Consider the following 12,159-nt stretch of genomic DNA (forward strand, 5'->3'; position numbering starts at 1 on the left):
TTAATATTTTTTTACTTCCTGTCTCTTAAGAGCTAATAATGCTCATGATATGGATTTACTTATTGCTTTTGACTAAGGACAAGTGTTCTTAACTGTTTTTTAATCTACTCCTTACAATTGGATTTGTGATCAGATTGGAAAGGGAGATAGTAAAACTATGAAAAGTAAGGAGAGTGTTTTTCTTCACCATTAAAAAATTAATCTATAAAATGAGGTTGGGTTAGCAGACTGTAAGTGCCCCTTCTGTCTTTAAGGTTTATATGGAGACACTCATAAGCAATCCATTTATGGTACTAGTTCTTGAGGTTTGGCATACGAGGTAACTCTTGTTAAAGAGAAATATGCCACATTAAATTGCCAAGGTTAGTTTCAATAGTATGTATAAAGCACCAAGTATTTCCAGCTGTTCCTTATTTGGAGCTTTTATTATTTTGTTTGAATTGAGTTATAAAAAAAAAACTTAGAAGACATTTGTCTTGTAAGCACAGTGGTTATCTAAATGCTGATTTTGATCCATTACCAGTTAAAAAATGTGCAGATTCCCAGATGTATATCTGCCCTTCCTAACTTCTCTCCCATACCTTGGGCATGTGCCCTTGCATATTTGCTCTGGGTGGCCCCACCTGCACATCAAATCTCCTCTGCCGAAAAGACAACTCCTCATGTTCCTCAAGCAGCATAGATTACCCTGCCTGTCTTCTTTTTCCTGACAATATGCCCATTTCCCAGTTGACTAAGCTCAAAACCTGAGCCATGCTTTGTTCTTCCCTTTGCTTCTTTCCTCTACATCCACTTAGGCAAACAGGCACAACAGCTTATCACCATCAGTTCTGGTTCCTTTACCTCACCAGACCATCTCCTTCCTGTTTCCTCTGCTCCTTCAGCTCAGAACTTCCTTCTGCTTTATCTAGACTCTCCCCACCCCTCACCCAGGCTGTCTGAGACAAAGGGATCAAATGTGCACTCCTAAAACAGCACTTCAAACCTGCTTGGTCTCTACTCAGAATTCTTGTTACCAAACCTAAGTTTGACAAGCTATCTGGGCCCACACTGCTAACATAGTCTTCTATCTTGCTCCTTTCCTAGAGTGCCACATTATGTGTGCCAGTGCTTTCTTGCTTTAAAATTCAGGACTTTCTTTGTGTCTAGAGACAGCCTCCTGTTTCTTCTGAAACTTCTTTTTATCAACCTTTGTGGTATGCCCCAAGTGGGAGCTTTCTCCCCTGAACTCCTTCAGCACTTTGTAGAACACTTGCTGGACTTAGGCTCCTTTAGCTCATTTCCTCAAGATCTTATCTTCTGTCCCCTCTAGACTGTCATCTTCCAGAGGATAGACCCTTATCTTCTTGACAAATCTTCTCTCTTAAAAGCGGATAGTACTCAATAAAAATGGATGAAACTGATAGCTTTCATAGTCCTACTGACTACATTTACATATCTTGCATATAAGTTTTGGATTTTTCTTGAAGTTCCATTTTTTTTAAAGATAGGCAAGGTGTCTCACTTGTGTGGACCAGGCTAGCCTTGCACTTATGATGTTCCTGCCTCATGCTTCCAAGTGCTGGAGTTACACATACAGACAATCAATACTGCCACCAGGCCCAGCATTGATTCTTTTTGAATCCAGTTTTTTCTTTGGCGCATCTATTTGTTTGTATGCCCTGCCTTAAATACCTCTTAGTTCTCTATAAATCCTTAGGTAGGTAAAGTGATAATGTAATACATACTTTTTTTAGTATAACAGAATTAAACAGTCTGATTCTGTTTCACGCTCCTCACTTAATTTTGTCCTATTTCTTCCCATAACTTGAGGAAAAATGTGATGGGAGAATGAGGTGACTATAGGCAAAGCACTAACGATAGACAATGAAGAACACAAACTTTTTATACACTTGAACTTGATGAACATACTTGGAAAATTACTTCACCTTTTGACTCTCAGTTCATTCATCAATAGAAAGAGGGTTTTAAGATTACTCAACTATGAAACAGTGTTGTCTATAGCGTAGTACACATAGCGGATGCTCACTATAATTTTGATGGAGTTGCATGAAAGGGTGAGAATCCTTCTAGAGTCTCCCTGTGAAGAGTAAGTGAGAAAACATGAAAATGTGTGATAGTCAGCAGTGGACTTGCATGTTAACTTTCTGTCATGTCACACGTTTTCTTCTTGCTGTATTGTTGTTTGGGGAACAGTAATTGCATCTGTAATATTCCTGCCACATGATGTGCAGTGTACTGTGTCATATAATGCTGGGTATTATTTTTTACTATATTTAAGGGCTCTACTGGATTGCAGATTGCTCCAGATGAATTTCTGTATGTATTTAATGCACAATGTGTAATGCATTGGGATGTGTATTAAATTTTATCAAGCCAACTCACTAAGCCTTGGTAAAGTTGCTGTTTGGAAATCACTCGTGGTTTAATTATCCAGTGCTAGATTATTGACAAAAGCATATGGATCCTAACTAGTTTCATTATTTGAAAAATAAGATTGCTGTGCTATAATCTTTTAATTTGTCCTCTAAAAATGAGTGGAAATTCCATTCTCCTCAGAGTCTTCAATGTGCATTGTTTATTTGCAGAAGAAGAAGAAGACAGTACTTCCATGAAGATGGAAGAACAAGACAAGAGGAGTCTGGATGGCAGGCACCAAACTTCAGGTGATGATTGTGGAGCTTCCTGACAACAGTGATTTGGGTTTTGTGTTAGCCACTTTCTTCCTACTCTAAAGATGTTTACCCAACTCCCAGAAGTTGGCTTGTTTGGTCTGGATATTTTAAGGCTGATAAGCTGCTTAGTCCCATTTAGGATGCAAGAAAACCACTTGAGAAGGATTTATAAAGTAAGCCAATTTATACAAGGTATTCCTCCCTGAATTACTTTGTAATGACTCAATTAGCTTTCATTTCTGCACAAAGGAGATTTAGTTGCATAAATTAGCTTATCATCATTGAGGAAGTGTCACTGCTAAAGGACAGTTTATAGATACAACATGCAGTTGCTGTCAAACCTATAAGAATGTAATATAGACATCTGTGTATACTTTGTGCTTGAGCAGAACAGACTTCTGCCATTCAGAGACTAACAGGGGACAACAAGTTGCCCAGGGGACTGGCAATGTAGACATCTCTGAAAAGGTCAACTTGACACAGGCTCTGACAATCGACCCACAGCTCTGTCTTCTTTGATAAAAATCAGATAAACTTAAGACCGCTAATTGATCTGCAGCCTGTTTAAATGTTGGCCATGCATATCTTCATTGCATATGATTAACACAGAAAGCAAATGAATTGGGTAAGAAATGCCAGAGTCCAGTGACAGCAGCTTAAAAATTGGAAAAGGACAGTGGTGGCCTAGCAGACTAGGAAGGATGTCCTCCTTATACATTTCCACTTGGCACACAGCCCCAGCTACTCATTGTGACTGAGACTAAAAAAATAGCAGCACACAGTGTGGACAAAATCACATGATATGGGTAACTTTGCTTGCCTGTTGTTATTTCCAAATAGCAAGAGATAAGCCATATCTGTAGTGCAAGCATGAGGTTAGTTTTGATAAACCAGCAATTATTTTACACGGAAAGAAGAGAAGGACCACCTTCTTATCAGGACTTTACACCTCTTCATAGCCACATGTCTGCCAGGGCAGGGTCTCCCCCATTTTCCCTGTGTCCTGCAAAGAGCTGGAGCTAGAGTCACCTTCCCCTCTCTGATGTGTCCATACATCACTCTTCCAAGCTGTCAAAGGCAGAAAGGACAAGCAGTGTGTTCAGGAAGTCTCTGTCCAGAGGCCTTCCTACTGTGACATGTGGAGAGGAAACAGAGGCCTGATTCCGGACCTGGACAGGAAAGCAGGAGCAGGTTGCTGCAAAAGGTTTTAGTTTGCTTTTTTCAGAAAGGAAGTGAGAACAGACTCATTAGATGTTAGCACTCCCATCCTGTAAAATACAGCTATAAACACGGCAGCTTAGTGTTTTATAGCCATGGACCTATAACTATTTTATAACTTCCAGGACAGTGCAATAGCAATTTAAGTGTATATGTTTTGGGTTATGTATCATGAAGCTTCTGTCCAAAGCATGTCATTTTCTTTTTTAAATTTCTGTGGAGGCCTAGAAGGTAGCCGCATATAAATAGATGTCCTGTTAAAGGAATTACATTTTCCAAAAGCACAATTTTTGGAGAAAAAAAGCTGCACTTCTTGAAAATAACCATTTCACAACTTTTTGCCTATGAGGGTAGAAAAAAAGTCAGTTTTCCTCAAAAGAATACATACAGTAAGTAGATCAAGCTTTTCGTGCCATAACTGTACAGTGCTGCAATAATTCTTAGCTTCAGTGACATGAAGTCCTTTTCAAGCAACAGTTTTAATACTTTTGCATAGCAGTGACCTTTGCTGGTCCCTAGGCTGTCAAAGACTAGAAGCCTGTATGCCGAACAGGGCAAGGGTTGACAAGGGTTTTACTAGATTGTTGAGCATCACGTGACATGAACTTCTTACTCAAGAATGTTATGTATTTTTCACACTAATTTGCTTTAAAAATCACAGAATAATTTAATGTAAAATATGCAAGCAAAAGAAAAATTAATCTTGTGTTTCTTACAAGCTCCATCATGTTTAAACTTACATATCTTGCATATGTGGGTATGCATATATATATATATATACACTCTTAACATATGTTTACCTTTTCAAAATAGTTTTCAATCTCTAACACTTAGTGAGTCTCCATTATATCATATAAGTAATTATTATCATATAACTCCCTGTCATCATGTTTTCAGAATCCATTTTGATATCATTGTAAAGCCATCTCTAGTGTTTACTTGTCAAACTTTGGTAACAGCTTAGCTAGTTGCTTTGCTCTGTTTTTGTATATTTAGCAGGAGCAAGTACATTGTTTAAGTCCTCCCCAGGTGTGGTTAATTTACATTTTTTATTCTTGCCTTCTTCCTTTTTAATTTTTTTTAATTCTGAGAATATAGATGATGGTATGGATAAGATAGAAAAATGAATCCTTGTGGTAAAGACAACTAAGTAACTAAGTTATATTTCAAAATATGTGTGCACTACATGATGCTCCATCCCATAAAAGTACATACTTTACGTTCATTATTTTTCATCGTATTGGTCAGCCTACTGTGAACCTACTGTGCATTTAAGGCTATGTATCTGTGTTTAGGAACACTTAAAACTTTTAAAGTAAACTATAGAATTATCCTACCCTCTAAGAATAGGATAATTCCTCATTTTTATGTCCAGATTTCATATCAGGAATTTCAGCATCGCTTTCCTGAGGAAACTTAAGCTAATAGACATGTACTGCCGGGTTTTCCCTTCTGTACAACGACTCTTGCATGCAGAAATGGAATAATAAATCGTATGTACATGGAGATACGGGACATAAACAAATTATCTTTTAACATAGCTCACGTATGGGACACAGAAATGAGGTTGGTCTTTCGGTAACATCATCATCAAGATTATAGAAAGCACAGTTGAAAATGAATCTCTTTCCCAGGATTGCAGAATCGTTGGCTCCCTTGCCTCTACAGCAGTGAGGCTTAATGAAATGCTCATGATCCACATCTAGGGAGAGATGCATCTTGCACACAGTGGGGGTCTCTCTTTCCCTTGCTTGCTCCTATAACTCCCATTAGTGTTAATGGGAGTTCCTTCAAGTGCATCGAGGGGAAGAGAGACCCCCAAAGTGATAAGGATTATGTGTTAGAAATCACCATATACTTTTCTTTTCTTCCTTTCTTCCCTTCCTCTTCATGAAAACATATTAAATGAAAACCCACTGTGAGAAAATTCTGAAAAAGAAAGGAGTGTCCTGGCCAGCTTGGGGAGTCATTGGAATGTCACAGCTATGCCAGAAACCTCTACTCTAGTTTTTAACCCAAGTTTTGTTTCTTCTACCTTTTGGGCCTAAGGCTGAGCAGCATGGGGAGCACACCGGATTCTTGACTGTGGAAACCCCTAATTTAGACCTCACCTCCCAGCTGGGTACTGTGGGGGAGGGCCTTGCATGCAAAATGATGTCATCCCCTCTTTGCTCTAATTCCTTGACTTTTAAACTGACACTGACATACTGCATGGGCCCAACATTTGACCCATTTAGCAATTGACTTAATCTGATTAGAATGTTTCAACTTCTAAATCTCTATTTGTCTAAATAAGTGGTTTTTTAAAAAGAAGTCATTCACTTTATTATTAAGTGCTTTTTTTTTCCTTAAAAAAAAAAAAGGAAAAAAAGAAAAGAAATTGACTATGTTTGGAGCCATCTGGCCAGCTGGAGTGCCCTCTAGTGCCCATTTATAGAATTTCTTTAATGTATTCTGTTGGGGGGAGAGGTAATGAAGGGTGGCCACAAGCATTGTTAGTTCTTGGTTGGATTCCCAGGCTTGTATACATCCCTGCTGGTATCAGTGATGAGCGCTCAAGTGCTGGTGTGGAGAAGTCAATACGGGGTCTGTCTCTCTCAGCCTTCCTCCTCCCTCTCCTCCTCCTGCCTTCCTCCCTCCTATTGTCTCACTCTCTTTGAATCTTTAGAAAACCATATACAAACACACACACACATACAAATACACACATGTGCTCATGTACACATACACACACACAACATAATAGGTAAATTTTGTTAGGTTTTATACAGTCTAGTCCTTGTTTTACTTTCTTGTGGGGATAACTGAAACATAGCATCTTTTTTTTTCCTTTAAAAATGTTTTGGGGGCTGGGGATATAGCCTAGTGGCAAGAATGCCTGCCTCGTATACACGAGGCCCTAGGTTCGATTCCCCAGCACCACATATACAGAAAACGGCCAGAAGCGGCACTGTAGCTCAAGTGGCAGAGTGCTAGCCTTGAGCGGGAAGAAGCCAGGGACGGTGCTCGGGCCCTGAGCCCAAGGCCCAGGACTGGCCAAAAACAAAACAAAACAAAAAAATGTTTTGGAAGATACTAAGGAGAATTTTTAAATTTTCCTAATAAACATAACACTTGGTGTAAATTACAGACTATGCCTGTGAGCTCCCTGATGGCGTGCTAATGTGACTAGTTGAGTTACAATCGCCATGAAGCCTGCTGTTTGAAAGCCATATAACAAAACTAAGATGACAACCCTGATCCAGCAGGGCCCCCAGTCATCTCCTTGGCATTCAAAGATGACATTCCAGTGATGAAAGTTGTCAGCACACATGTCTTCTGCCTGGCTAGCGAATATGTGGACACATCTTATTGATTTTGCTTGCATTCTTTTTGCATTAACTCATCAGAACTCAATTATCAAGAAATTAAAAACAGGAAATAGTTCTTAGTGAAACAAAAGCATCCAGTGTGTTTAACTCTGCTGCTGTATTTCAGGAGACCCACATTGTATAAGTGACAAAGCATTTATTACCCAGTTTATTGTGGTATTACAGAGCGGAGAGCGCTAAATAATCAATCAGTTAATGGTCTGTATGGCAGTTTGAGCACATCACATCCATTGTGCTTATGCGGGTAGAGGGATGAGCTGATAGCTGCCTTGTATGTTGCATGTTTATTCAGACCCTAATATCCTAAACTGAGGCTGACAAAAAATCCGGTGAAAAATGCAGCTCTAGCATTGGCAATTTCAAAGTTGCTAAAATAGTTTAGACTATGAGAAGATTTGAGTTCAAATGCTCCCAACCGAAAGAAGGGCAATTACCTTTCAAATTATTTCCTATTTATGCGTTTTCTTTAACCAGCTTTTAGATGGTAGGATTTAAAGGGGAAAATGCTTCCCTAGTTGTGGTTTTATATTTGTACATTAGTTCTATGATTATTATTATCATTATTACTACTGTATTGTTTCCATGAAGTGTCTTCAGTTTTGTTAGGTTTCTTCATCATGCATTTGTCCCATCGCTTAGCTTTTGCTCATTAGGAAATGTGGCAGACTCTTCTTCAAACCACGTAGTAAACAGGCTTAAGTTTATTATAGAAAATAAATGGGAAGAAACTTTTAGTGGGTTTTTTTCATGGGAATGTCCTGAAACTTATAGATGAAAGAAAAAAAGTAAAATGACGTTAAAATCAGATCTTTTGTAAAGTGATCGTTATTAGATATTAGTAAGTAGTAGGATTCTCTTGTAGATAAAATGTTTGTGGGCTTGGGTGGGAATTTTTATAGGCTATTTTACTGGCATGTTTCTGTTGGCTTAAGCTCTTACTCCTACTTTCCCTTTCTTTTTCCTAGGAGATAAAAGCACTGATTATGCTAATTTTTACCAAGGTTTGTGGGATTGTACTGGAGCTCTTTCTGATGAGCTGTCTTTTAAGCGTGGTGATGTGATTTACATTCTCAGCAAGGTAAGACAGTACCCCAAAATGACAACAGTAAAAGGGAAATTTGCAACCTGATCTTTATGTACTTAGATTTATGACACCAGGGAAAAATGCCATTTGGAATTCTTCTAGGTCCTTGTTAACAATTGGGAGTTCACAATAATTAATTATTTTGTCAAGTGGAATATAATCAAATTTTAAACACAATCAGATAACAGGATTCAACTTACAGTGTGTTTACCTATCACTTCAGTCCCTGGCTCACATCCACCCACTGCCTTCCCCAGAAACAATATACTTATGTGAAAGTTAACATTGTAAGGTATTAGGTTATTTATTATGTTTTTCTTTCCTCTTCCTTTTTATTCTTCTGTGTGCTTATTCTGATTTTGTCTGCCATTCACTACTGGAAACACTGTGTTTATAGAACAAGTTTTCATCTTTATGTAAACACATTGGGTGTTCCGACAATTTAAAAGCAATGCCTTTCTACTCAGACAGGTTTAGGTAGTTCTTAAAAAGTTTAACACTGTATTCATAAACACAGTGCCAAAGTGTATTGCTGTAAACTCATCTTTATATACATAAGAACCTTTGTTTCTGCTTTTTTAGACCATGAATAATCAAATCTAAAAATCAGGTTATACTTTTAAGAATATTTATGAACACTCTTAATTTTCATATTTTAAAGTCCCCTACTACAAAATGGGCTTTAAAAATTCCCTCTACAAAGGTTATTTTATAATTAAAATTTACGTATTTTACAATATAAATATGTAATATATTTTACATCTTAAATGTTATTAGAGAGATGTTAAATAAGTTGTAAGTGTATGTGTTTTTTTAATTTAGGAAAGATTTTTGAGCTTTTAAGGGAGATAAAATGACTTATTAAGAAGGAAGTTAATTTGGGAATGTTGAATTTTAAAATTAGATGACTGCTACATAGAATCGTGACACAGACAGTCATAGAACATGAGTATGAACAAAGGTCATCTATTCTTAGTTTCACAATAAGAGAACTTAGATCAAAAAAGTGTCAGAATCCTCGACTAATGCTTTTCTCTCTATTTTCTTTCCCTCCCTCTTTCCTCCACTCTTCCTTTTAATTTGAAACCTTCACAAAGCACTTTCCATGTGCCAGGATCCCCCCTACACATCAGAAATCCAAAGAGGCTAAGATGACTCACTTGTAGGTTTTTTGGGGAAAGAGATATTTGCTAATAAGCAAATACAAACAGCTGTAAAAACTGCCAATTAAGGTTTCCCAGGCTAAGGTTTCTCACTTCTCTCACAGTAGTAAAATTTTCCAAATATTAGAAGCTACAAGTAGTCACATTCAAATGACAACTCTTTTCCTGCTTCCTTTTTCTTTTTTTTTTAAATTTGCATTTCTGGCAATTGAACTCAAGACCTTTTGCTTGCAAAGCAGCTGCTCTGCCACTAAGCTACACCCTCTACCCTTTTAAATATTGATACAAGCCTTGATACATTTGCCTAGACTGACCTCAAATTTGTTATCCTTGAGCGTCAGCCTCCCTAGTACCTGGGATTATAGGCATGTACCAACACACCTGGCTCTACCTGACAATTCGTGATTAAGCCTGTCAGTGAGCATTTAATTTCCCTGAGTTAAGAAAACAGCTTTTAAAAATAATTACTTAATCTAGAAATAATTACTTAATCTAGAAATAAAACTGATTAGTTTCAGTTTCTTTGAAATCCTTCTTAAATTTACTTAGTTTACAGGTTCTTTAATATAGTTAAATAAAAAGTTTGGCCAGCTTCCACCTAGAATTTCAGATCACAGGAATAAATGGCATATAGCCATCATAGTCTTTTTGTAAATATGAAACTTATAAAGCCCATGTGGAGTCTGTTCTTTAAAATTTTTCTTTTTGAATCAGGTGGCTTTGCAGTTGAAAACTTCAGTAGAGCACCCACCTCCAGATAAGCAGAGTTCCCATAGGCTTGTCTTATTTTCACAAGAGCCTCAGAAAATCACTTCCTGTTAGCAGGAAGTTAAAAGTTTAATCATAGAATCATAGATATATATTATATTTCTACAATATTGGAGTGTTGCTGTTTTCCCAAATCAGTTTTGTGGAGATTGTCATTTTGTGAAACCTGATCCAAAAATTAAAGTTAGAGGTAGTCTAGTTCGTGAGAAATACTTACTTCCACCTAAAAATTTTAAATATATTGTTTGGGGAAAAGACAACCAAAAATAACTATCAACCTTCACAAGCCTTGAAATCCTATCACCATAATCGTTTCATGAAGATCCTTTGAAAGATGAGTATGTTACCTGGGACTCATTTTGGTTTTCAGAAGAAGAGCCAAGAAAGAAGTCCAAGTTGGGTGAGATTTGGTGAGGGTAAAAGGAAGAGGCACTTGCTCTTCCTGATGAATATGAACATTTTCCAGCCCTGGATGCTATATTGGCAGTTGATAATCTTCCTGCTTTGGAGTTGAACATATTTGTAAAGACTTATTTCTCCATCTTGCTTTGGGCAAGTTCAGATAGGAATCTGGAGAATCTCTAATAACTTTTTATTGGTGTGGCCTTCCAGTTTAAACAAAACTTGAGCAAACAGACCATAAGTTAATACCATAAATTTATTTAATATGTGATGACTGCTGTTTTGAGTGCTTGGTAACATAAATTAAGAACTCAAGACTTGTAGTAGTAGAGAGCTATAAATTGCTCAAAAGGGCTTGTTTCAAGATCAAGGTAGAGCCACTATTATGTACTTTTAAAATTGCAACCAGCATAGAAATCATTTCTAGTAAAGGCCTTAAAGTTTGTTTAATATTTCTTAAATATATTTAGATTTCCTGGTGATGGGATGAAATTTCACCATTTTAATTTACTTTTTTACACCATCTAGTGGCTCGGAATGAGTGGTGCAGGTAATTGCTGCTAATGTGCACAATCAAAATGGTGTCATTAATTCAACTTTGAATCTTGCTATGGGTTATTACATTCCCATCTCATGTCAATAAAATATTAGCATTAATCATGAAAAATTTTGTTCATCATTTTGAATTAAGTATAGAAATTATGTATATAAGAATATGTCTTAAAGAATCTAGCATAATATTTGTGGAGGCATATAAAATGTGTACTTAGTAAAGAAATTAATGCCATGACTTTTCTAATAAATAAAACCATTTAAAAGATTTTTAAAGAAGTTCAACTTGCTCTTAGTAATTAACTGAGTTTTAATTTGAAATATTGAATTATCACTGATTTGATTATACTTTTTGTTTTGAAAAGCAACACGAAACAGTTTAAGATGCAATCTTTCAATATAAATAAACATTGAGACAAATCAAGAAATAAAATGGCATGCATTATAATGAGTAGAATTTTAATTTTTTAAATGTAATGGTAGAAAATATTTAACTGGTTTAGAGATTAGACTGTTTTCATTAACAAGTACTAAGAGGCATAGCTCAAGGGTAGAAGGCTTGCCTGTACAAGGTCCTGGGTTCAATCCCTTGAATGACTAAATAGCAAGATAAGTAAAAAAGAAATACAAATCACTGTGGAAATACAGTCTTATTTTAATATTCTGTCTTCTGGTACTTTGCGAAGAATCCTTGATGGGGTGTCAGCTGTGCTCGGTCATATTGGGAATGATTTATTTATTTTAAGCCTCTTTGGAGAGTTTTACAAATCTTAGCCTCCCTGATTTTTTTTTTCCCCCAATGAAAATCACATGTTGCAATAAAGAAGAGCCCTCAGACACCCTGCCCTACCCCCTTCTTTTTTTTTTCTCCTTAACATTTTCCAATTAACAGCTGTCATGTGACCTCCTGGCTCAGCTAGCTCCTC

General features: G+C 36.9%; 1 protein-coding gene across 1 annotated transcript in view; it reads left to right on the forward strand.

Annotated features, from left to right (window-relative positions):
* The window catches only part of Skap2 (src kinase associated phosphoprotein 2), a 164,171-nt gene that overhangs the window by 138,620 nt on the left and 13,392 nt on the right, over nucleotides 1–12,159 (forward strand). Inside the window, exons 10-11 of the mRNA XM_048339646.1 lie at nucleotides 2,592–2,666; nucleotides 8,230–8,342. Of these exons, the coding sequence (XP_048195603.1) occupies nucleotides 2,592–2,666; nucleotides 8,230–8,342 (188 nt within the window). The remainder of the gene's footprint in view (nucleotides 1–2,591; nucleotides 2,667–8,229; nucleotides 8,343–12,159) is intronic.

This window comes from Perognathus longimembris, chromosome 2 (genome assembly GCF_023159225.1).
Source record: "Perognathus longimembris pacificus isolate PPM17 chromosome 2, ASM2315922v1, whole genome shotgun sequence".
In the NCBI taxonomy this organism is placed as follows: domain Eukaryota; kingdom Metazoa; phylum Chordata; class Mammalia; order Rodentia; family Heteromyidae; genus Perognathus; species Perognathus longimembris.